The sequence below is a fragment of the Sycon ciliatum genome, chromosome 9 (assembly GCF_964019385.1).
Source record: "Sycon ciliatum chromosome 9, ocSycCili1.1, whole genome shotgun sequence".
Lineage (NCBI taxonomy): Eukaryota > Metazoa > Porifera > Calcarea > Leucosolenida > Sycettidae > Sycon > Sycon ciliatum.
The window spans coordinates 14,455,596-14,480,961 of NC_088651.1; the positions used below are offsets into that span (position 1 = coordinate 14,455,596).

The 25,366-nt window shown below is 48.2% G+C and overlaps 1 protein-coding gene across 1 annotated transcript; it reads right to left on the bottom strand.

The window, feature by feature from the left end:
* Positions 1-11,782: 11,782 nt before the first annotated feature.
* On the bottom strand, positions 11,783-15,523 carry LOC135825157 (uncharacterized). Its single transcript, XM_065337885.1, has 6 exons — positions 13,868-15,523; positions 13,382-13,659; positions 13,045-13,131; positions 12,701-12,818; positions 12,504-12,514; positions 11,783-12,231 (listed from the first exon to the last, which is right to left on the bottom strand). The coding sequence occupies exons 1-4, from the start codon at positions 15,126-15,128 to the stop codon at positions 12,705-12,707; spliced, it is 1,740 nt and encodes a 579-aa protein (XP_065193957.1). The 5' UTR covers positions 15,129-15,523; the 3' UTR covers positions 11,783-12,231; positions 12,504-12,514; positions 12,701-12,704.
* Between the last annotated feature and the right edge of the window lie 9,843 nt (positions 15,524-25,366).

Consider the following 25,366-nt stretch of genomic DNA (forward strand, 5'->3'; position numbering starts at 1 on the left):
GAAAATAGTGTTCGACGGGCGAACAAACCTACTCGCATCGGTGTAGGTGCACAGTTTCGGGACGGCCAAGTTCTCAAATCGTCCTCTAGAGACCCTTACCTACCCCTCTGAAGTGGCATACCCCGGAAAAAAAATCATCCTACAGATTTCGGCTTCCCGACAAAAATGTTACTGCAACCATAGCCCAGTCAAGAACCGCGGAAGCACTTGAGAAGATCATCTGGCACGCCTGGACTACTGTCACCACTTCCACTGTTCCAGGCATAAGAAACGCAGCGCTGTTATGGCGCGGGCATGGTCTATATAATTATATCACCCGCTGGCCAAGTGTGGCAGATATCTACGCGCATGGTGTGGAAGTCACGCAGACCACATCGCACCTCGACGTTCCCCTGCTGTTCTAGCTAGCATAGCGAGCATCATATCCATGGCCTGGGCATGGGCGCGGCAGAGCCTACGAACGTATTTTTCCATGACGTAGAGTCTACTGCTCGCGGCGTAAGCACTGAGCAGCTGCGATGATGATGGAACTATGAACAACAAATCAATGAGTGTAAGGCCCCGGTCACACATGCACTTTTTTGGCGGTTCCGCCAAAGCGTAACTTACGCTTCCGCCGTTGCCTCGGCAACGGCGGAGGCGTAAGTTACGCTCTGGCGGAAAGTTTGGATTTCGCTACGCCAAAAAATGCGAGTGGAGCCTCCGCTTTGGCGGAACCTGCATGGTGATGGCTTTGGAGTTTGGTGTGCTACTTCTGCACTGAGTTCTGGTGTTGTTTGGTTGCCGTTTGGTATTCAGTTTTCATATTGTTCTTCTTTGCCAATGAACTGTACGTTCTGGAGATCTCGCAAACAATACTGCATCGTTATGAGTGGATAATTGGTGAGGGAATCCGTCTCCCAACTCATTGGCCCCGATCGCGGACGATCTCCAACTCTCTCCTTCTCTCTCCAAGCAATACGTCCACCAGAGTATGCAACACTAGGACTGCAACAAGGGAGTAGTAGAGTACTCTGCCACACCCTCACTGCAACTGCAGGCATCCACACAGTCGCTGGGTCGATGATGGATCATGGAGGAGGCAACGGCACCCTGCTATACAACTATTGAATTTGATATTGATGTACACTAAACTAATATTCAAATACACCCGTGCTGGGCCGCAGTGAATGTGCCCCAAATCCACGAGTGTCCTTGACAGGAGACATTCAGCAGCCTGTCAGCGATCCACGATAGCTCTACTTGTACAAGCGAAAGTCGCTTCAACTCGGACAAGAAGGAGGCAACGACACCCTGCTATACAACTATTTGAATTTGATATTGATGTAGACCAAACTAGTAATATTCAAATACACCTGTACTGGGCCGCAGTGAATGCGCCCCAAATCCACGAGTGTACTTGACAGGAGACATTCAGCAGCCTGTCAGCGATCCACGATAGCTCTACTTGTACAAGCGAAGGTCGCTTCAACTCGGACAAGAACATCTAAAAACTTCATAGGATGTGCTGAATTTGCATTCTCTCCGCCAAAGCGGAGCGTTGAGGAGCACAGACATGTCAGTAGTCTACATGTATGTGTGACCGCTGCATCGTGTGGTCCGCCAAAGCGGCTGCGGTAGCTCCGCTTTCCGCCTCCGCAAAAGCGGTGCAAGCTTTTCATGTGTGACCGCGGCGGAGGCGGAAAGCGGAACTACCGCAGCCGCTTTGGCGGACCACACGATGCAGCGGTCACACATACATGTAGACTACTGTGCTCCTCAACGCTCCGCTTTGGCGGAGAGAATGCAAATGCAGCACGTCCTATGAAATTTTAGATGTTCTTGTCCGAGTTGAAGCGACCTTCGCTTGTACAAGTAGAGCTATCGTGGATCGCTGACAGGCTAGGCTGCTGAATGTCTCCTGTCAAGTACACTCGTGGATTTGGGGCGCATTCACTGCGGCCCAGTACAGGTGTATTTGAATATTACTAGTTTGGTTTACATCAATATCAAATTCAAATAGTTGTATAGTAGGGTGTCGTTGCCTCCTTCTTGTCCGAGTTGAAGCGACCTTCGCTTGTACAAGTGGAGCTATCGTGGATCGCTGACAGGCTGCTGAATGTCTCCTGTCAAGTACACTCGTGGATTTGGGGCACATTCACTGCGGCCCAGCACAGGTGTATTTGAATATTAGTTTAGTTTACATCAATATCAAATTCAAATTGTTTTATAGCAGGGTGTCGTTGCCTCCTCCATGATCCATCATCGACCCAGCGACTGCGTGGATGCCTGCAGTTGCAGTGAGGGTGTGGCAGAGTACTCTACTATTCCCTGGTTGCAGTCCTAGTGTTGCATACTCTGGTGGACGTATTGCTTGGAGAGAGTTGGAGATCGTCCGCGATCGGGGCCAATGAGTTGGGAGACGGATTCCCTCACCAATTATCCACTCATAACGATGCAGTATTGTTTGCGAGATCTCCAGAACGTACAGTTCATTGGCAAAGAAGAACAATATGAAAACTGAATACCAAACAGCAACCAAACAACACCAGAACTCAGTGCAGAAGTAGCACACCAAACTCCAAAGCCATCACCATGCAGGCTCCGCCAAAGCGGATCCGCGAAAGCGGAGGGTCCGCTCGCATTTTTTTGGCGTAGCGAAATCCAAACTTTCCGCCAAAGCGTTACTTACGCCTCCGCTGTTGCCGAGGCAACGGCAGAAGCGTAAGTTACGCTTTGGCGGAACCGCCAAAAAATGTGCATGTGTGACCGGGGCCTAAGTGGCACCTGCGTTGCTTGCGTTTTTGGAGACATCAGACCCGTGCAACTACTTGTGTTTCCTGGATTCCCTCGTTCAGGTAAATAAATTAAATAATCATTGATTAGCGGAGTCGCTACTTGCGATCGCGCGAGTACAATGACTATGACTGATCACGTACAAAGCACACTCCGAACGGTAGAGTACATAATTGAGTCTGGCGAGCTAGACACCAGTCAGTGAGCGCAATGGTACGCATCCCGTTGATTTCGAATAACAGTAACACTAACAGTCCGTGTCTCATCATTACTCCATTTCTTACCTCCAACAGGGTTCTGTGCGGTGGCCATAGCGCTCAGGAGAAAACCACTCCTGCTTTCCAGACTCCAGGAAGCCAGAACGTGTTTGGCTTCCCTAGCAAGCTGGCAGTTGCGCTTGAAAATCTACGCTAATCTACCCGCTGCGCCACTTGGGCGTCCGCTTGGATCGATATCTGCTCGCGACTGAGTGATTCCACATGAAAACTAATAATATTAACAAGAAAACCATAGATCTGACAGTGCAATGCAAGGCAGTGGATCATCATGATCATGGAACGCGGAAATCGCTTGACCAGGCTGAAAGGTTGCAGTTGCGGCATGAGCTAGACTGCGCGGTGACCGTTTGTGTGCCAGTGAGTGCGTTCGATTACACACTTGAGTCGATTCATGAATCGATTCAATTGCATTCAAGTCGTTCGATTTTCATGTCATGAGCCCAGGAATCGATTCGGAATACATTCACTCTATTCACATTAGGCCTTGACGGATTATGCTAATATTTTCGTGAAATTATGCTTTTCGCATTGCTGAAAAAATTGCAGAATTATGCTATTTTTATGCTAAAAGTTATCATATTATGCCGCATTTTGCTCACATATGCTGCTAATGCATAGTGGTTCTGTGCAAAATAATAGGGGAATTTTGTTGTAGAGGGCGTTGTACTGTAGTAGCAAAAGTTCAACGGGGTCAACGCACCGTCCGACCTAGCTACGACCATCACTGATTGTAGTGGACTGGAAAATTAATGTTATCAAGGGAGTCGTAAACCTACAACTTCCTAGTGCATCTATTTGTACTTGTACTTGTAGAACATGTTGGTTGGTTGGTTGGTTTTTATTTCACTTCGCACATTCAAACGGGATGACGACCCAATAAAATGACGGCGAAGGCTTAGCCTAGAAGTGGCTATGGAAGAACATAGTAAAAGCTATGGAAGCACAAAGTAAGAGAATAGGATACTAATAACTGCGAGTAAACGGGGGGAGAGAGAGAATACGATGTATCTGTGATACTACGTGCGGGTTACTGAACTGCACGGGGAGGGAGAGCAGAGCAATCAGCAGCAACTCGAACTACTCCCTACAGGCGTATGGTACACATGCATGCTTAAACTCAGGTAGCCGGGTGATTGTGCGGACCTCACCAGGGAGAGCGTTCCACAGCAGAGCACCAGCAACAGAAAATCTCCGCTGACCGCGGCGGCTACGGTTTGCCTGGCTTAGTAGGCCATTTGACTGCTGATGGCGGGTAGGGGTGCCTTGTGCCGGGGTCAGAAGCTGGGCGAGCACAGGGCTGGTGCGGGCGTGGATGCACCGCCAGATGGTGATCAATATTTTCTGCCTGTAGAGCTCGCTGACACGGTACAGGGAGTGAGCAGTGAGCAGCGGCTGCATGGCTGTCCGGGGCGGGTTGCCATCGATAAAGCGGATGGCTCTGTTTTGCGTGGTTTGCAGTCGTTTCAGTTGACCCTCTCGCATTGCGGCTGAAAAACAGCAGGAGCCATAAAGCAGGTCGGGCATTATGACCGCCTTCACATACACCTGACGAGAGCGTCTTGATAGGCTTCGGCGTGCCCGCCACAAGGCGCCAATTTTCTTGGCAACCTTGGTGACCACATAGTTTACATGGGTGTCCCAATCTAGGCGATTGTCAAGGTGAACGCCGAGGTAGCGCGCAGAAGACGCTGAGGGGAGGAGACAGTCGCCGCTTTTGACTGTTACTTCCTGTACATGCTGCTGGGGAGAGATAGTCAGAACCTGGCTCTTGGTGGCGTTCAAGATAAGGCCTTGGGACTTCAGCCAACCGGCCAGAGTAGTTGCCGCTGTGGTGAGGGTTCTGGACGCTTCCGCCGCTGAGGCCTGGGAGTCGTACAGGGCTATGTCATCTGCAAATTGTACACTTGGCACAGGCGAGGAAACCAAAGGGACATCGCGTGTGTATATACTGAAGAGGACAGGGCCGAGAACAGAGCCTTGGGGCACTCCGCAGGTGCAAGCCAGAGCAGGGCTGGTTGAAGGCGAGATGAGGATCTGCTGCTTGCGGCCGGACAAGTAGTCGACGAACCAACTAAGGGCTTTTCCAGAAATTCCAACCGCAAGGAGGTCTTGAATTAACTTGTCGTGGTTCACTTTATCAAAAGCCTTCGACATGTCTAATAGGCACAGCCCTGTGGTCTTGCCACTGTCTCTCGCCTTCTGAAGATTATCAGTCTTCGGTTTTTTTTTTTTTTTTTTTTACTATTGAACACTCACTGCATGATGAACTAAAATGAGGAGAAGAACTCGACACAATGGTACATATCCAGCAGGACGGAGTGGGTGGGACCTGTGAAGCTCAGCCGACCCGTGGAACATTTCTTGCGGAAGGCAAATTGTGTTTCGGGTAATGCCTGGGACAAGTCCAAATGACGAACTAACTGGTGTTGCACTACCCTCTCCAGCAACTTGGACACTATTGGGAGAAGGGATACAGGTCTATAGTTGGTGGGGACTGATGGGTCACCGGTCTTGTACAGTGGCGTGACGACAGACGCCAATTTAAATGCGGATGGAATGGTTCCAGTCCTCAGCGAGGTGCAGAAGAGCACAGCAAGAGAATATGAAAGCAAGTCAGCACACTGCTGTAGCAGAGAGCCCGGTATGCCGTCACTACCTGTGGCTTTCCGCGCATCCAACTTCTCAAGGAGACGTCGGACGTCAGCAGGAGTCACAGGATCAAGTTCGGTCAAGGAGACGGGTCCAGCGGGACCGTGCGGGGTACAGAGTTGTTCAGGACGGTTGGGATCGGTGACAATGGAGTGGAACGTGTCGGCCACCTCGCTGATGCTACAACTAGGATCTTGGCGGCGACGTGAACGCCCAGTGACTGCATTTAGAATGGCCCAAGACTTCCTAGGGTTGGCCACATTTTCTTCGCACTGACGGGAGAAGTACTCGTTTCGCTTGCGCCGATACGCGTTCCGAGCAGTGCTACGTGCTTGTTTAAACTCTGCATACAGTGTGCCGTTTGTCCTATCCTTCCGCCAACGGCTGTGCAGCCGCCGTTTACGCTGTTCGAGCTGGTGCAGCTCTCTATCAGACCAGGGAGGTATTGCCCTCCGGGAAGGCTTAGAGTTGTGCAGCGGGGCATGCTTGTCCAAAACGTACAGGAACTTAGTGTGCCACTCTTTCCACATGTGATTTACATCATTGTGATCCGAAAAATCATGTAGAGAAGCCTCAAGGATATCTTGCCGAAAAGAGTTAATGTCAACGCCACGTATATTCCTGGTCAGCCGCGACGTCGTGGATGACGCGGGTGGAACGTCAACGGCAAGCTGAATAAAGGCTTCCACAGCGCTGTGGTCACTAATATCAGTGGGCACAACCGTTGCTAGGGACACTAGCGCCGGGTTGGTCAATATGAGATCGATCATCGTGCCTTCAGGGCACTGTGGAGTTTCACGGGTCGGCTGCATGACGATGTTCTGGAGGCCAAACGCAGCACAGAGGTCGGTGAGGTGTTTGTGCTGGGGTGCCGGATGGGCTGGGTCCATATTTACATTAAAGTCTCCAACTAGGGTCACGGAAGAAGACTGCACAGCTGCTCGTACAGTATCTGCTTCCAAATCTGCCCAGTAAGACACTGGCTCCCCCGGTGGCCGGTACACGCAACCAACCAGGTGTCGACCTGGTTTTCCGTTTATTTCTACCCAGACTGTTTCTGTAGATTCAGAATGCAGATGTACAACTGTATGGAATTTGATGCGAAGAGGCGGATTATTACAATTTTATGCGATTCGTATGCAGTTTGCCTCGAATTATGCGATTATTCGATTTTGGTAAGAATTATGCGAAAAATTATGCTAGCATAATCCGTCAAGGCCTAATTCACATGGGGTGATGTGTGAATCGATTCGCGCGTGTAATCGAACGCACTCACTGTCTTTGCTCCTTGCCGAGATGTAATGCTGGTGTCTGTGGTGATCAGATGCACCAAGACGGCAAGAGTCAAGACTTTTCCTGTAAAAAAAAAAAAAAAAAAAGTAAATTATCGTATCCGTTCCCGAAGGGAACTCACGACGGCCGCTAACACCCGATAAACCCATAAAGACTTTTCCTATCATACTAGTATAATGAGTGTAATGATTCTACTATTTCTACGTGTAGTACTAGTACTGTAGTGACGTAAACAAGCGCTTTTTTTCGGCTGAACGGCTGAATCGAGCTCGGTGTGACCATGGTGACCGCGGCCAGTATACTATAGTGTACTAGTAGCGTAGTACTGTAGTGTAGTACTGTAATGAGTCAACATAATGTACTTTGAAGTACAGTCGAATGTCACTTATCCGGTCGCCAGTTACCCGAGCACGTCAGTTATCCGACAAGCCCGGGAGTGGTAATTTTATGACTCTCAACAGTAAAATTCTAAAAATAACTTTTTGTATATACGGTGTAATGTGCATTTACTTGAAGTAGATGCGGTCAAGTATGCTAACATGTACATGTATGTGTACATGGAGCAATTCATGAATATTCATTATTTGGGTATTGTGTCCATAAATCAGTGAAATCCAGCCATATACATGTATGCACATAAAAAATGATATCAGTTATCCAACATATCCAGTTATCCAACAAGTTACATGCCTGATTCCCGAGGTGGTCGGATAAGTGACATTCGACTGTACAGTGTACAGTCATGATAATGCCTAGTGCCTTTTTGTAGTGGGCAGGCCTGACACTGACGTGACAGTGAGTCAGACCATCACAGAGACACAGACTCAGTACGGGACAACTCACCAGTACTCAGTAGATCTACTACTAGACTAGTAGTACTTGTAGTACTACTACTTACCAGTACAGTACTCATCAAGCATTATTTAACCGGCTGGGAACGGAACGACTCACCACTTCAACTAGCCATTGGCGGACTATGCTCGGCCAATCGTCAAATTATGCTTTGGATTATGCCACAATTATGCCAACAAATAATTATGCTGAATTTTGCTGAATTATGCTCGGTTCCACTATGTATTCACGCTGTACATAGAGGATTGAGGAACCACGCATACACATACACACGGCCATGCCCTAAGCATAATTTTTGTCTAAACCGAAAGATCATGCCGACCTTACACGTTGGAATCCGTATAATGCCGGAGCATAATTTTTGGACGAAATCCCAAGATTATGCCAAATATTATGCCGGCATAATCCGCCAAGGGCTATGACAAGGAGTCGTAACTGGGGTATTAAAAAAAAAACATCTGCAGGCTTTCTGACAAAGCTGTATTATGCCCCTAAGCATAATTTTTGTCTAAACCGAAAGATTACGCCGACCTTACACGTTGGAATCCGTATAATTATGCCGGAGCATAATTTTTTGACGAAATCCCAAGATTATGCCAAAATTAATATTATGCCGGCATAATCCGCCAAGGGTTAACTAATACTTCAACTAAAAATAATACTGTTACATGTACATGTACTTCAACTTCAAGCAATGACTTACATATATGTGTGGTGTAATGAGTCACACTCGTACTCGGACGTACATGTACAGTACTACACGCACTAGTAGATGTGTAGTCTCTAGACTAAAGACAGTAAGTACATGTACATGTATAATTATGACTAGATTTGAGTTCTACTAGTACGTGTACCGGTACTTCAAAACTTATAACGTGTTACTTGTAGGGGTGCAACGACTCACCCAAAAATTCCGACTACTCAGTAGATAACTTTAGTCAAGTCAAGTCGGCGGAATAGGGCGAGCTCCAGTGTGGGGAGCAAACCCTTTTCAAACAAATCATCGCCGAAGTCGCAACCACTATGACTATGATGATTGATTGTATTATCGTACTGATATGCCCAGCGCGGGCTTCCGACTAACTCGTTTGGAGGTGACAGCGTTGTGAATGACCGAGGGCCCTCAACGACTGGGGCCGTCCAGGAGCGACATGCTGCTTCTGGTGTTCGCGAGGTGTTTGTCGCGCTGGAAATGGAACGGCTCTGTATTTTGTATCCCTGGTGATGTTTGTGCCTGGACAGCACTATAATATTATACAGTCGTCCCTCTCTAATCCAGCACTTTATAATCCAGCACCCTCGATAAACCAGCACAATTTTCAGTAGCCAAAATGTCCTCTTCATGCACGTTCTAGCTAGCAGAAAATCAGATTTGTTAATCCAGCACCCTCCCTAATCCAGCAGATTTTCCGTGGCACAAAATGGTGCCGGATTATAGAGGGACCACTGTACACGTACATGTATGTGGTGCTCTTCAGGCACAATCTTCCTCAGCCTGCTCAAGCACAATTGATGAGGGGTGAATTCCCCGAAACATTGTGTATTGAGCAGGGAGTGGCGCTTTCTTGCCCGTTTACCGAGTCGAAGGTCCGATAGACTTCTCGTGTGCTCTGGATGGCAATCATGAGTCAGTCAAGTGTCAAGTCAAGTCGGCGGAATAGCGCGAGCTAGGTCCAGTGTGGGTAGCAAACCCATTTCAAATACATTTTTATTCCTTTTTTATTATGCAAGCCAGGCGCGTCACTCAACTGTTGTTTCGGGCATTGCGCAGCCCTGGGCCCGCGAACATTGGGAATTCACAACGCTGTCACCTCCAAACGAAAATTACTAACTACAAGCATTAATTGCAGTTACCATGTAGATAGAAATCACAGGGTTTTGACCGGGAAATTTAGCAATGGTTAGTCTCTGGAGCTTTAACACGAGCTTGAATATCCCTGCAAAAACATGTGTATATGAACGTGGAATGTCAGTTATTCACCAGGGATTTAGAAAGAGAGCAAGAATATCAAGGGAAGGGAGACAACAGGATGCAAACCAGCCATCAGCTTAGCACTGATGGCTTGGAGACTTCAAACTCTGATACGGCCCTTGGCGGGAACATCGCTGATTGGTCGTCTCCTGGACAACGAGACAGACCTCGTTCTAAACCTTTTGATACCCGCTCCCTCCACCCTTGGCCCCGGAGCACGCTATGACACCAGAGGAGATGGTTATCAAACCGTTGAAAACGGAGCAGATTGAGTCGAACACTTCCATCAGCTCGGCTTTGGAGATGTGAAAAGTGTAGACGGCCGACTGGCAACCTGTGCTGAATGGCTTGGCACCAGGTGTACCACGGTCTGTGCCAGCATAGCACGCCATGGGCGTGGACACGTTGTGGGCAAAGTAGTCGCCGGGCCCTGAGATGCCACAGCAGCTGAATGAGGTCTGCATAGACTGCCAGTTCTTCATAAGGTCACTGTTGCTGTTGATAGATGAATGGTGACTCAGGACAGTGCTCTTCAGCTCCCCGACGTAGGCTTTAAACGACGGTTGCAGCTTGTCATGCACGTTCTGATTCGTTTCGTTCTTCAGGTGGGAGGACATTGCCGCGCCGACAATAGCAACCACCGTAAAAATGGTTGTAAATCCTGCTTGTATCGCTGCACATCCACGAGATTTGGACGCGCAGTAGCAGCAGGTAGTACTCAGGAAGCCTGCTCCCAGTATTGTTCCTGCCGCGGAAGCCGCTTTCCAGCCACGTTGGCCCATTTCGATGATGTCGAGAGCTGCTTTCAGGTCGTCTGCGCGAATCCCCACATCAATGGCTATTCCCATTGCCGTGAAGTAGAAAATAGCTGCAATGATATTCAACGCAGCGTGCACAAGCACTACCAGCTCCATTGTACTTGCAGGAACGGAACACACAGCTGCTACAGAGCTACGATGATGGAAGGAGACCGCTTCAAGTTCTGTTCAACGCCAGTGAAAGAGAGAGAGACGGAGACAGAGGCCAGAGGTACGCTTCAACTCAACTTTCTTAGTTTTGTGGTGTGCTGCATGCTGATTTCAGGATACCATGTCATAATGATATGCAGGCAGCTGAGTGATTTTTGTTTTCCGCTCCTGGCTTTGTAGACTTCAGACGCACCCAGGAGCAGCGTGTAGAATTGATCCTAAACGGTCGGGGCGTATGCCATCCAGCGGAGATGGTAGCAGCACGCTTGTCCAACTGGAAGTCAACAGCTCGCTGGTTGTCAAACTTGTGTCATATGTGCTGACGTGCAGCAGTGTAGATATTCATACTGTGTGGCAAACCAATAAATCTCCTGCGCTATGATACGCGTCCTTGTCAGTAGTACAGCTGCCAAATGGGAAAATCAACTTTTTCAGGGGCGTCGTTGCAGTTTAGGACCGAGCACTATATTTTAGGCTAGGATGGTAGACAAGGGTATATAAAGCACGATCGTCCTTGTTGGACATCCTGGCGACGTGCGGGAAGCTAGAAATTCCATTCCTTTTCTTCGTCGTCGGGAGTGGTAATTATTCAACGGTCGGTTGTATATTTACAATTCGTTTCGTTATTTTACGACTCGATGTGCTAATTTTACAACACGACGTGTACATATACGTGTTATATTTGTACCGCAGCTATCTCGACCACACGTTTTTCATTTGAAAATTGAAAAGCAATTATTAGTTACAATTGTAGTTGACTTCTGTACCACTCGTTTCTCAAATGGATTGGAGACTGAAATGTTCACTTGAACGTATAGTGGCTGGCGAAATGAAGCCCTAGTACCAGTACGAATCGATAGGGAACGAATTTAGTAGTAGCTACTTCGAGGTTGTTTTGAGAACTCAGGAAGTAGCGTTTACTAGCAGTAGTTTTCTACTACACTACTTTCAATGTTACTGGACAGCCCGAGGCAATCTGGATCACACTTCAGAAGCAAGTAAGCTGTTCATCGTTGCTGAACATAGTATTGCACAGTATGAAGTAGTTTGAACATTGTATGAATGTTCTCATATCACAGCTCTAATTGCATTCACAATTAATTATGAATCATGGTAAATTTGTAACGAATCAGGTAGATGCTATACTGAATTCGAGGGAAATAAGACTAAAAAAGAGTGGCTGGTAATGAGACTGAAAGAGCTCATCACGAACTGTAACTGGTTATGGAATCTTGATTATCTAGATAACAATAATGTGATGAGTGCACGATCATAAAGGCTAGAACTTAGAAATAAATAAATAATTTTGGAGTATGTGTGCTCACTACACTCTCCTTTTTGGTAGTCTATAGTACAAAACAGAGCAAGATGCATAATATATATATCAGCTGTATGTAATATCATGTATCGCTGCTCATTTCCGTGGTAAATAGCATGCATACAACTTCATGTTGGAATGCCCCTGCATTTGCATACACGATGCCCACGTGGAAAAGCCTGTAATAATAAAAAATAATAATCTATCTAAAGAAAGAAATGCTTTGTAAGCCAATAATTATGGTTACTGTCGGGTAAGGTATACAAGTAGGGTAAAAAAACTAAAAGCGCACAGTTGATCCCATGCTAGAAGACACATGAGAGCATAATAATTATTATCAGACGTGCTCGCATCATGATTTCTTGTCTTCCATCCCAAGAGCTGTATGCCGCATACACTTCCATCGCATCTAAGCAAGACAGAATGACCAGAGGCATATTTCTTTAAAACCTGTATGTAATGAGGCTCTAAATATTCAACAAACACACCCTCTTCAGTCTCTTGTTACTTATCTGCTCACTACCCTATGCCTTTTAATTAATCTTTTTCACTGCCGAGAAAACAGCACGCATCAAAAGTAGAAAACTTGCCGTACCTTCCTAATCAAAATCCGATTGGGGGTCTGAGTCTTCTTGATCTTCGGTGGCATACTCTGAAGGATCAGAATCATCACTGCTTGAGGATGGCTCGTCAGTGGGTAAATTGGTGAGGTCCTGCATTGAACAAACAGATGAATATTACCGGCCAGTACTGCAGCACGTGACTTCTTTTACAAACACACCCATGCATGCAAAACAGACAGACACACACACACACACACACAAGTACGTACACACATTCGCGCGGACACCCGTACTCGCACGCACAATATGCAAGGAACATGCCAAACAAGAGAGGCTAGATCTTCTAATTAACCTAAATTAGTATGTGATTGTATACCTCTGCTTCAGCAGCCAGTGTAGCAGGTGGTGGCGCAGATGCTGCCTCTGATTCTTCTGGCGCGTCAATGGGTAAATTGATGAAGTCCTGCATTGAACAAACAGATGAATATTACCGGCCAGTACTGCAGCACGTGACTTCTTTTACAAACACACCCATGCATGCAAAACAGACACACACACACACACACACACACACACACACACACACACGCACCTAACCACACATGCACACATGCGCGCTGACACCTATACTCACACGCACAATATCCAAGGAACATGCCAAACAAGAAAAGCTAAATATTTCAATTAACCTAAATTAGTACATGATTGTATACCTCTGCTTCAGCAGCCAGTGCAGCAGGTGGTGGTGCAGGTGCTGCTTCTGATTCTTCTGGCACCGCTAGTTCTTGAGGTAGTGTCGCTTGTCCAGGGACGGATGGTGTACCGAATGAATTCTTGCATCCTTTGCATTGGCAAATGTCGGTACAGGATAGGGTCTGACTTCGACATGAGCACCGTCGTGTTGAGCAGCCAGTCTGGCACTTGCATGAAACTAACTTCAGTATATCTTGGGGGGCTGCTTGCTGCTCCATCCACACTATAGACAAGCCACCTACAGTTCAGCAGAGGAGTAGACAACATACATGTAGATCACCAAAACCTGGTAACAAAAATGATGGTGATTTTCACAAGGCATTTATTAGGATAAATTTGTGCACAGCGTGTTCGTTGTGTTGATTGTTTCAATGCAATAAGTTCATTGGCATTACAGTGTCCTAGAAAAGAATACACATCATGCGGAGCAATGCTTCTCGTCTCACCTTGATCTGATACTCTCCATCCATTCCCGTCGGGGCTGGGGATCTCGGGTGATGGCTGTAAAGCCAATCGCCACACTACTGCTTGGTAGTTTGCTCGCAGGACATGCTTCCGCAATGCATCTCGTGATGGTGGCATATTCTGTGGTGTACTGGAGTTGTTGCGCAGCAGCTCGAAACGTACGTCATTGATATTTGACAAGCTTGCACATCCATACAATCTGGCCAAGAACACCTCACACAGCCCTTGCAGTCGTTCGTCCACATTGAAACTCTTGCCCAACTCAGCCATCGCCTCTGCCTGCGCACAGTCTTTCTTGATCAATTCCAGAGCGGCCTTCTTCCCTTTCCCTGAGAAAGCGCTAACGCTATCGCATCCGGTGAAAGCATGCAGGCCAATAAGTGCTTCAGAAGCAGCTGGACCAAGCTTTGCAGAGAGGGCACTGATGTCAACTAGCTCAGGCTTCTTCGCGGAACCAGTCTTGAAGACGAGCTGGCCATTGATAGACGTGGACAAACCAATGGCTATGACTGCAACGTCTGTGTCGGGTGAACATATGAGTGCTGACTGGAAACCATGAGATGTTGCATGGGCTGAGTGAAGCAGTAGCCTTGTGTCTGCTTCCTCATGAGTGCAGGATAGCTCTGGTATCTCGGTTGCACGAAGACATGTTGCTGTTAACGATGGTGCAGCAAGCTGAATGCAAGTGGTGCCAACTGTAATGATGACTTGCTTCTCGGTTCCCAACAAGGACACAAAGTGCTCTGATGTTTTCCAATCTGTGGCAAGGAACTGAACCAAATTCGTCTTGTTTGTACCGTTGGACAAGTACCGCTTCCATTCCTTTGGTGTGGCCTGGTCACGACGCTCTGCTCGAATCACCAGTGGATCTTGTTGCCCAGTTCTCTTCTGGCGTTCGAGCTGTTTGATGGAGATGTCCCAGTACCGGTCAGTTACAAAGTCTACACGTGACGCATTGCTTCTGACCATGTTTGCCAACAGCTGCCGGAAGATCTGGTCACTGAGTGCACCGAATGTCGGAGGTGGGGAAGGCGTGGCTTGAAGAAGTGCCATTGCGTCAATCACAACACAGCAGCCAGCTGGCGGGTGATCTCGTAGTGCACTGTCTTTCCCCAGTGCATGTAGCAACTTGGACTTCTGCGTTGAAACCATCCCGCCATCAACAGTGGCTATTGCCCACGGAACAGGCCCGAGCTCATATTGCACTAACGTTCGCACGTCAAATGTGCGATTCTTTGCCATTATGAGGAGCTGTGTGAACAGCTGGCGGTCAGCTTTCACGGCTTCGAACTTGGAAGTGGACTTTGCCTTCTTCTTGCTGTCTGTGAATGAAGGCAGCTTCCTTGCTGGAATCCGGTCAAAGAAACTGGCTTTGGTAGACTGTAGGCGCTCTTTGAGAAACAGCTGGAAGGCTACTTCTCCTTTTGCCTGGGCCTGCAACAACTCTGTTTGAGCAGCTGGCGTGCACACCGTTCTTGTTGAGAGGCTCACCAGCTCCTTGCCATCGAATGGACTGCCCCAATCCAGTAGCTGGTTGACGATCTTTACCACAGCTTTCTCGTCTCAGGAGATGCTGGCCACTGCTTCGTCTGGGTGGCGCGACACATCTCCAAACGCAACACCCTCGTCCATTCTGGCCAAATCATGACACGCTCTTACAGTTGCCGAACGCTCATGGATGGTTAATATCCAGCGATGGACAGCACCAGGATTGCGGCTGAACCCGACAATACCACCCATAGTCTTACTAGCACGGTTCAGAGTCTGCTCAATAGCTTGATCCACTGGGACTTGTGCAAAGTGCCGTTCCGACCTTGCGACACAGAAGTCTCCGGACTGAAGTGCTTCATGGGCAGAAGGATTCCTTGTAGAGAGTGTGGACATGTCGGCCCAGTAATAGGTGCCATAGCGCGCATAATTTGTGTGGTTGTAAGCATAGAACCATGGCAGCATGCGGCGAATGCAGGCCAGGTGAAGGCTCCAGTCTTGTGTCCTCGTCGCACGGAGGAACAGGAGAAGAAGCTGGACCATATCCAAGTATGAGAGCCAAAGGGCCGCCATGGGCGAGGCTTTGCGCAAATCAGTAGAGTGCTTCTCAAGACGACTGGACAAGCGGCTAAAGTCGTTGCTGTTCACTATGCTGGAAACTGTTGCAGTCGCCTTCGTCTCTTGCACTTTCCGGAGCACAGCTGAAAGTCTGTCCCATTCGACAGCATCATCACTGGAGAGCGACTTATTCAGGTGCTGTAAATTCAGCCGTGTCAATGCTTCATACAGCAACTTGTGCACACGTATGGCACGATTGTAGTGCTTTCCACTGACTACACCCTTGACAGACTGTAGACTAACGATGCCTGTCATAGTTAGCAGATCAGTGAGGCCAGCTTCTGCAAAGCGCTTGCCAATGACAGACAGAAAAGAGCAGGTGGTGTGGAATGCACCTAGTCGAAGCACCACATCTGGAAAAGCATCTTTCTGCTTCCACAGCACTTCCAAGCCCTTGGCATATACAGCTTGATCAGCAGTGATTATGCAGTGCTGCTGGTTAAGCTGGCGCGATATTGCTGAAGACCGCTTCAACACCTCCAGCACTACGCCAATATCTGTTGGAGGTGCTGGAATGACGGGCAAGTAGCCAACAGCTGTGGACTTTGGTGACGTACTAATCATAGAGTTGAATCCTGACCAGCTGGGCACTGTTTGTTGAGCCTCGTCTGATTGCTCTGATGATGCATCTGGCACTGCAGGACAATTGCGCAGCAATACCCATAACATGTCAGTTTGTGCACCTATGTGGCTCGATGAGGATGGTGCTGGGTCCAGTGCTGGAAGCTGGGGTGGCTCTCTTCTCGGTCCAGACACATACTCATACTCTGCTGGTGGTGGTGCAGGTAGTGACCTTGCTGCCCTCTTGCTGCGTGTAGTAGGGGCTGTAGATGCAGATGTTGCCGGCGGATTGGTGGATGCTGGTGTAGAAGATTCGTGCTGCCTTTGAAGGACAATGCCGTTGGTGCAGTGTGTTGTGCCTTCTCCGGTAACCGTTTCCTCGCAAAGGTCATTGTTGTCCCAACAAAAAGAAAACATTCTTTGTCGGGTCAATAACGCTGGGCACAAACACGTCGGTGTCCAATGCCTCTTTTGCCAGCGAGGTCTCGATCTCAGAGAGCTTAGTGTCGGAAACACCGTGTCCGAAACGATTAAGTGTAGTCACTAACTGCTGGCTTCTGGTCAGGTGGCGGACTGTCATAGGAAGAGCAACACTCTTAGGTGTTATGATGCGGCCTCTTGTCGCGGCATACACAATATCTTGCCCAAGAGACAAGACCTAGGCTCTCTTAGGCGCATCCAGCTTAGCTCTTTTCACCACACTGTCACAATCCTCGATGTCTCCCACACCAAGCACCCATGCCAGGAAGTTGTAAAGACTATCTGGCACGCACCGACTGGCATTCTCCTCAGTGAGGTCAGATGCGTGTGGAATGTCAGGCAGGATGGGGGAGATAGCTTTGATGTCACTTCTGACTTGTAAGGCAGCATGGAAAATGTCATGAGCCATTGACAACGGGATGTCTGTCCTGACGTTGCCTGGGACCGACGGACTCTGCCGATCACGGGGGTTCTGGAGTCGACGGGATCTCTCTTCCGACATTTCCTGTGACCGGCGCTGAATCGCTCGTTCACGCTTATTTTGGAGACGACGGGATCTCTCTTCCAAAGTACATGTATGTTAATGCGGACGCATCCTATCACCTATTCGGCGTCTATTCTAATTTAATTTCCTCCTCGTCTCCCTATTTCTTTCCAAATCTCCCTCTACATCAGGGAGTCGTATACATAATACGACGAATATTGGTACGGTACGGGACAGATACAGGAGCCCGCAAATATTGTGGACAGCTGTTATGTACAATCCTGTAGAGCCTTTGTAGTCACAGATACGGGACAGCTCCAGCCGTGACACAAACAAACAAACACACAAACACCAAATTAAAGCTGTGTGGACCCTGGCTAGCGCCAGGCGTTACTGAAGTAACGTCTTCTGCATAGCTACGGGAATAAAAGCCGAGTAAAAGACCGAGGCGAAGCCGAGGTCTTTTACGAGGTTTTTATTTCCTATACTGACCAAGTACGAAGTCCATATTAGATTTATCACGACAAACAGTCCGTATTTCAAATTCCAGAATGATAACCTCATGAATCCCGGTTTTATGATTGCACAACCGTTGCACCACCACCTACTCATGCAGTGACAATGCAGCACTGCCACTAGGCACCGTTCAACTGCGCAACCCCTAAGCAGTCAAATATAAGCAGTCAATATAGCCCTAAGGAATGAAATATGCAGGAATATTTGACTGCTTAGGGATGGCAAAAATCTATGTGAGTCAATACTAAGGGAGTGATAAACTGTTATATCGAAGCTTGAAGCTCCGATGCGCAAACAGCTGCGACAGAGCATTCACCTTTTTCGGACCGGTTTTCGGAAGAGCCTTCAAAAATCGGACACTGTCCGAAAAATCTGACGGTTTGGCAGCACTGGACTCACGACGGCAGAATTGACTGGGAGCATGCGTGTGTGTGAGAGTGGGAAAACGAAATGAAAAAGAAAAGAAGAGTCTTGTAATAAAGGTCAAATTCAAGAACAGCAGTACTAGACTGAATGGCTGAGCGAATGCTACTCCATTGTTTCCTGTCGCGGGCATATCTGCTGAGATCACGAAGGCAGCTGTGCTTAAAAGTGCAGATAGGTGTGAGGCTGAAAGGCTGAATGAAGTAGGGAAATAATCATCCCATGATCTTCTACAATGTGAATGCTTCCCCGTACGCATGTCATTATGCAGCATAAGAAACTTCAACAAAACAATGATTCAAAGAGACGTTATTCAATATAAGTCATGCACTTCTATTGCTGGATATGTCGAATTTTTTTCTCTTTTCAGTAGTGCTGAAACGATTATATCGATTACTCGTTACTTACTCAATAAGAAATAGATCGAACGGTTATTTCGATTTTATCGGCTAAACGAGTAGAATGGTACTGACGCTCGGTATGGGATTTTCTCCCTTTTGGGGGTCGCACAAAGCGTGCATGCACCGAAAGTGTTGCGAGTACGACACGATGGTACATGACTGTACACTTGCAACGTCGACGTACGTGTAAGTACAAGCGCGATCTGAGAAACATCGACGCGATCACTGTTAATAATAGTGTTATGTTGCCATATTTTTAGCTGACTACTTTTCTTACATACAGCATGCAGGTCTGGCCGGCTCAGTATGTGTCTACACTAGCTGCAGGTGCTGGAGTTCTCTCCGCGTGCGAGTTGTCTTGAGCCAAAGACAGTAAAGTGGTTTTCAGTTTCATGTTTTCCGTTCTATCGACGGTTCCCGAACCAGTTTGGTCGACGACGAGCTAGGCCTGGCGTCTGGTCCAATTAATATTTAGAGCATAGACAGGAAAAGCAACTAGTTACTTGTTGGCGCGCCTCTAGTCAGCTCATCCGTCGAAATCCGCCGATCTGCACCCCTGGCCGGCTTCTCTGACTTCATCGTCGGACTCAGCGAAGTCACAGGCGAAGGGCACCATCAGCTCTTGGGTTGCAACCAGTGCGTCGCCTCTGTCTGGTCCGTAATCGTCTGGTCAGTCCGAACAACTGACGGGCTTGTTGCGGGATCATCTGATCTATGGGGCCGCTTTCCGTCGTTGGCGATGTTGGACTCGTAAATGTTTTGAAACTCACAGAATGCACATGACTGTACTGATGTAGTTACAATAATAATCGTTTAGCCGATAAGCCGATCGTTATGGTATCAGCTAAGCCACTAAGGAAAAAACGTAATCGTTTCAGCACTACTTTTCAGGCAATTCGCTTCCCCGACTGATCCTTTGAATTTCTACGTTCACTGGTATTATAATCAAAGATTCCGTTCAAGGCAGCTGCCATGGTGTGTACCTTACCACCGTTAACACACGCTGTCCGTTCGCTCATTAACTTGCATGAAATCGTTTGTAGTGATGATCAAGCTACAAAACACTATTTGTAAAACCAATCCAGAGTCACCTCGGTGGAGACGGACAGTTTCTACAGAACCTGCCTGTCGCCATCAGGGTCAAATGGCAAGTCATTAATTTTAGCCGCTACGCCCGACAATCTCAGGAACACCAGTCACGTCCTCCTCCAAGGAACTCGAACCAGCTATGTTACTTCAATTCAGAACTCACAACGACACAAATAAATTGTTCATCGACTGAGTGACTTTACGTTTCGCTTCGTGTTTCTTTGTGTTTGTCTTGAAAATCGAGCAAAATTGAGTCATTCGCATGAAAACGTCTGGTTACGTCAGAGAAACCTGCTGTTTTTCCCCATTTTCAAGCGTTGAACGGCGCAAAAACTGTGAAATCACGTCAACGAAAATAGTGTTCGACGGGCGAACAAACCTACTCGCATCGGTGTAGGTGCACAGTTTCGGGACGGCCAAGTTCTCAAATCGTCCTCTAGAGACCCTTACCTACCCCTCTGAAGTGGCATACCCCGGAAAAAAAATCATCCTACAGATTTCGGCTTCCCGACAAAAATGTTACTGCAACCATAGCCCAGTCAAGAACCGCGGAAGCACTTGAGAAGATCATCTGGCACGCCTGGACTACTGTCACCACTTCCACTGTTCCAGGCATAAGAAACGCAGCGCTGTTATGGCGCGGGCATGGTCTATATAATTATATCACCCGCTGGCCAAGTGTGGCAGATATCTACGCGCATGGTGTGGAAGTCACGCAGACCACATCGCACCTCGACGTTCCCCTGCTGTTCTAGCTAGCATAGCGAGCATCATATCCATGGCCTGGGCATGGGCGCGGCAGAGCCTACGAACGTATTTTTCCATGACGTAGAGTCTACTGCTCGCGGCGTAAGCACTGAGCAGCTGCGATGATGATGGAACTATGAACAACAAATCAATGAGTGTAAGGCCCCGGTCACACATGCACTTTTTTGGCGGTTCCGCCAAAGCGTAACTTACGCTTCCGCCGTTGCCTCGGCAACGGCGGAGGCGTAAGTTACGCTCTGGCGGAAAGTTTGGATTTCGCTACGCCAAAAAATGCGAGTGGAGCCTCCGCTTTGGCGGAACCTGCATGGTGATGGCTTTGGAGTTTGGTGTGCTACTTCTGCACTGAGTTCTGGTGTTGTTTGGTTGCCGTTTGGTATTCAGTTTTCATATTGTTCTTCTTTGCCAATGAACTGTACGTTCTGGAGATCTCGCAAACAATACTGCATCGTTATGAGTGGATAATTGGTGAGGGAATCCGTCTCCCAACTCATTGGCCCCGATCGCGGACGATCTCCAACTCTCTCCTTCTCTCTCCAAGCAATACGTCCACCAGAGTATGCAACACTAGGACTGCAACAAGGGAGTAGTAGAGTACTCTGCCACACCCTCACTGCAACTGCAGGCATCCACACAGTCGCTGGGTCGATGATGGATCATGGAGGAGGCAACGGCACCCTGCTATACAACTATTGAATTTGATATTGATGTACACTAAACTAATATTCAAATACACCCGTGCTGGGCCGCAGTGAATGTGCCCCAAATCCACGAGTGTCCTTGACAGGAGACATTCAGCAGCCTGTCAGCGATCCACGATAGCTCTACTTGTACAAGCGAAAGTCGCTTCAACTCGGACAAGAAGGAGGCAACGACACCCTGCTATACAACTATTTGAATTTGATATTGATGTAGACCAAACTAGTAATATTCAAATACACCTGTACTGGGCCGCAGTGAATGCGCCCCAAATCCACGAGTGTACTTGACAGGAGACATTCAGCAGCCTGTCAGCGATCCACGATAGCTCTACTTGTACAAGCGAAGGTCGCTTCAACTCGGACAAGAACATCTAAAAACTTCATAGGATGTGCTGAATTTGCATTCTCTCCGCCAAAGCGGAGCGTTGAGGAGCACAGACATGTCAGTAGTCTACATGTATGTGTGACCGCTGCATCGTGTGGTCCGCCAAAGCGGCTGCGGTAGCTCCGCTTTCCGCCTCCGCAAAAGCGGTGCAAGCTTTTCATGTGTGACCGCGGCGGAGGCGGAAAGCGGAACTACCGCAGCCGCTTTGGCGGACCACACGATGCAGCGGTCACACATACATGTAGACTACTGTGCTCCTCAACGCTCCGCTTTGGCGGAGAGAATGCAAATGCAGCACGTCCTATGAAATTTTAGATGTTCTTGTCCGAGTTGAAGCGACCTTCGCTTGTACAAGTAGAGCTATCGTGGATCGCTGACAGGCTAGGCTGCTGAATGTCTCCTGTCAAGTACACTCGTGGATTTGGGGCGCATTCACTGCGGCCCAGTACAGGTGTATTTGAATATTACTAGTTTGGTTTACATCAATATCAAATTCAAATAGTTGTATAGTAGGGTGTCGTTGCCTCCTTCTTGTCCGAGTTGAAGCGACCTTCGCTTGTACAAGTGGAGCTATCGTGGATCGCTGACAGGCTGCTGAATGTCTCCTGTCAAGTACACTCGTGGATTTGGGGCACATTCACTGCGGCCCAGCACAGGTGTATTTGAATATTAGTTTAGTTTACATCAATATCAAATTCAAATTGTTTTATAGCAGGGTGTCGTTGCCTCCTCCATGATCCATCATCGACCCAGCGACTGCGTGGATGCCTGCAGTTGCAGTGAGGGTGTGGCAGAGTACTCTACTATTCCCTGGTTGCAGTCCTAGTGTTGCATACTCTGGTGGACGTATTGCTTGGAGAGAGTTGGAGATCGTCCGCGATCGGGGCCAATGAGTTGGGAGACGGATTCCCTCACCAATTATCCACTCATAACGATGCAGTATTGTTTGCGAGATCTCCAGAACGTACAGTTCATTGGCAAAGAAGAACAATATGAAAACTGAATACCAAACAGCAACCAAACAACACCAGAACTCAGTGCAGAAGTAGCACACCAAACTCCAAAGCCATCACCATGCAGGCTCCGCCAAAGCGGATCCGCGAAAGCGGAGGGTCCGCTCGCATTTTTTTGGCGTAGCGAAATCCAAACTTTCCGCCAAAGCGTTACTTACGCCTCCGCTGTTGCCGAGGCAACGGCAGAAGCGTAAGTTACGCTTTGGCGGAACCGCCAAAAAATGTGCATGTGTGACCGGGGCCTAAGTGGCACCTGCGTTGCTTGCGTTTTTGGAGACATCAGACCCGTGCAACTACTTGTGTTTCCTGGATTCCCTCGTTCAGGTAAATAAATTAAATAATCATTGATTAGCGGAGTCGCTACTTGCGATCGCGCGAGTACAATGACTATGACTGATCACGTACAAAGCACACTCCGAACGGTAGAGTACATAATTGAGTCTGGCGAGCTAGACACCAGTCAGTGAGCGCAATGGTACGCATCCCGTTGATTTCGAATAACAGTAACACTAACAGTCCGTGTCTCATCATTACTCCATTTCTTACCTCCAACAGGGTTCTGTGCGGTGGCCATAGCGCTCAGGAGAAAACCACTCCTGCTTTCCAGACTCCAGGAAGCCAGAACGTGTTTGGCTTCCCTAGCAAGCTGGCAGTTGCGCTTGAAAATCTACGCTAATCTACCCGCTGCGCCACTTGGGCGTCCGCTTGGATCGATATCTGCTCGCGACTGAGTGATTCCACATGAAAACTAATAATATTAACAAGAAAACCATAGATCTGACAGTGCAATGCAAGGCAGTGGATCATCATGATCATGGAACGCGGAAATCGCTTGACCAGGCTGAAAGGTTGCAGTTGCGGCATGAGCTAGACTGCGCGGTGACCGTTTGTGTGCCAGTGAGTGCGTTCGATTACACACTTGAGTCGATTCATGAATCGATTCAATTGCATTCAAGTCGTTCGATTTTCATGTCATGAGCCCAGGAATCGATTCGGAATACATTCACTCTATTCACATTAGGCCTTGACGGATTATGCTAATATTTTCGTGAAATTATGCTTTTCGCATTGCTGAAAAAATTGCAGAATTATGCTATTTTTATGCTAAAAGTTATCATATTATGCCGCATTTTGCTCACATATGCTGCTAATGCATAGTGGTTCTGTGCAAAATAATAGGGGAATTTTGTTGTAGAGGGCGTTGTACTGTAGTAGCAAAAGTTCAACGGGGTCAACGCACCGTCCGACCTAGCTACGACCATCACTGATTGTAGTGGACTGGAAAATTAATGTTATCAAGGGAGTCGTAAACCTACAACTTCCTAGTGCATCTATTTGTACTTGTACTTGTAGAACATGTTGGTTGGTTGGTTGGTTTTTATTTCACTTCGCACATTCAAACGGGATGACGACCCAATAAAATGACGGCGAAGGCTTAGCCTAGAAGTGGCTATGGAAGAACATAGTAAAAGCTATGGAAGCACAAAGTAAGAGAATAGGATACTAATAACTGCGAGTAAACGGGGGGAGAGAGAGAATACGATGTATCTGTGATACTACGTGCGGGTTACTGAACTGCACGGGGAGGGAGAGCAGAGCAATCAGCAGCAACTCGAACTACTCCCTACAGGCGTATGGTACACATGCATGCTTAAACTCAGGTAGCCGGGTGATTGTGCGGACCTCACCAGGGAGAGCGTTCCACAGCAGAGCACCAGCAACAGAAAATCTCCGCTGACCGCGGCGGCTACGGTTTGCCTGGCTTAGTAGGCCATTTGACTGCTGATGGCGGGTAGGGGTGCCTTGTGCCGGGGTCAGAAGCTGGGCGAGCACAGGGCTGGTGCGGGCGTGGATGCACCGCCAGATGGTGATCAATATTTTCTGCCTGTAGAGCTCGCTGACACGGTACAGGGAGTGAGCAGTGAGCAGCGGCTGCATGGCTGTCCGGGGCGGGTTGCCATCGATAAAGCGGATGGCTCTGTTTTGCGTGGTTTGCAGTCGTTTCAGTTGACCCTCTCGCATTGCGGCTGAAAAACAGCAGGAGCCATAAAGCAGGTCGGGCATTATGACCGCCTTCACATACACCTGACGAGAGCGTCTTGATAGGCTTCGGCGTGCCCGCCACAAGGCGCCAATTTTCTTGGCAACCTTGGTGACCACATAGTTTACATGGGTGTCCCAATCTAGGCGATTGTCAAGGTGAACGCCGAGGTAGCGCGCAGAAGACGCTGAGGGGAGGAGACAGTCGCCGCTTTTGACTGTTACTTCCTGTACATGCTGCTGGGGAGAGATAGTCAGAACCTGGCTCTTGGTGGCGTTCAAGATAAGGCCTTGGGACTTCAGCCAACCGGCCAGAGTAGTTGCCGCTGTGGTGAGGGTTCTGGACGCTTCCGCCGCTGAGGCCTGGGAGTCGTACAGGGCTATGTCATCTGCAAATTGTACACTTGGCACAGGCGAGGAAACCAAAGGGACATCGCGTGTGTATATACTGAAGAGGACAGGGCCGAGAACAGAGCCTTGGGGCACTCCGCAGGTGCAAGCCAGAGCAGGGCTGGT

Bases quoted from the DNA above. Each gene is read 5' to 3' on its own strand.
- LOC135825157 (XM_065337885.1), bottom strand. From the start codon at position 15,128: ATGGCAAAGAATCGCACATTTGACGTGCGAACGTTAGTGCAATATGAG. The intron at 13,660-13,867 runs GTGAGACGAGAA...GCTGAACTGTAG, and splicing joins ATGGAGAGTATCAGATCAAG to GTGGCTTGTCTATAGTGTGG. The intron at 13,132-13,381 runs GTATACAATCAT...TGTTCAATGCAG, and splicing joins CACTGGCTGCTGAAGCAGAG to GACTTCATCAATTTACCCAT.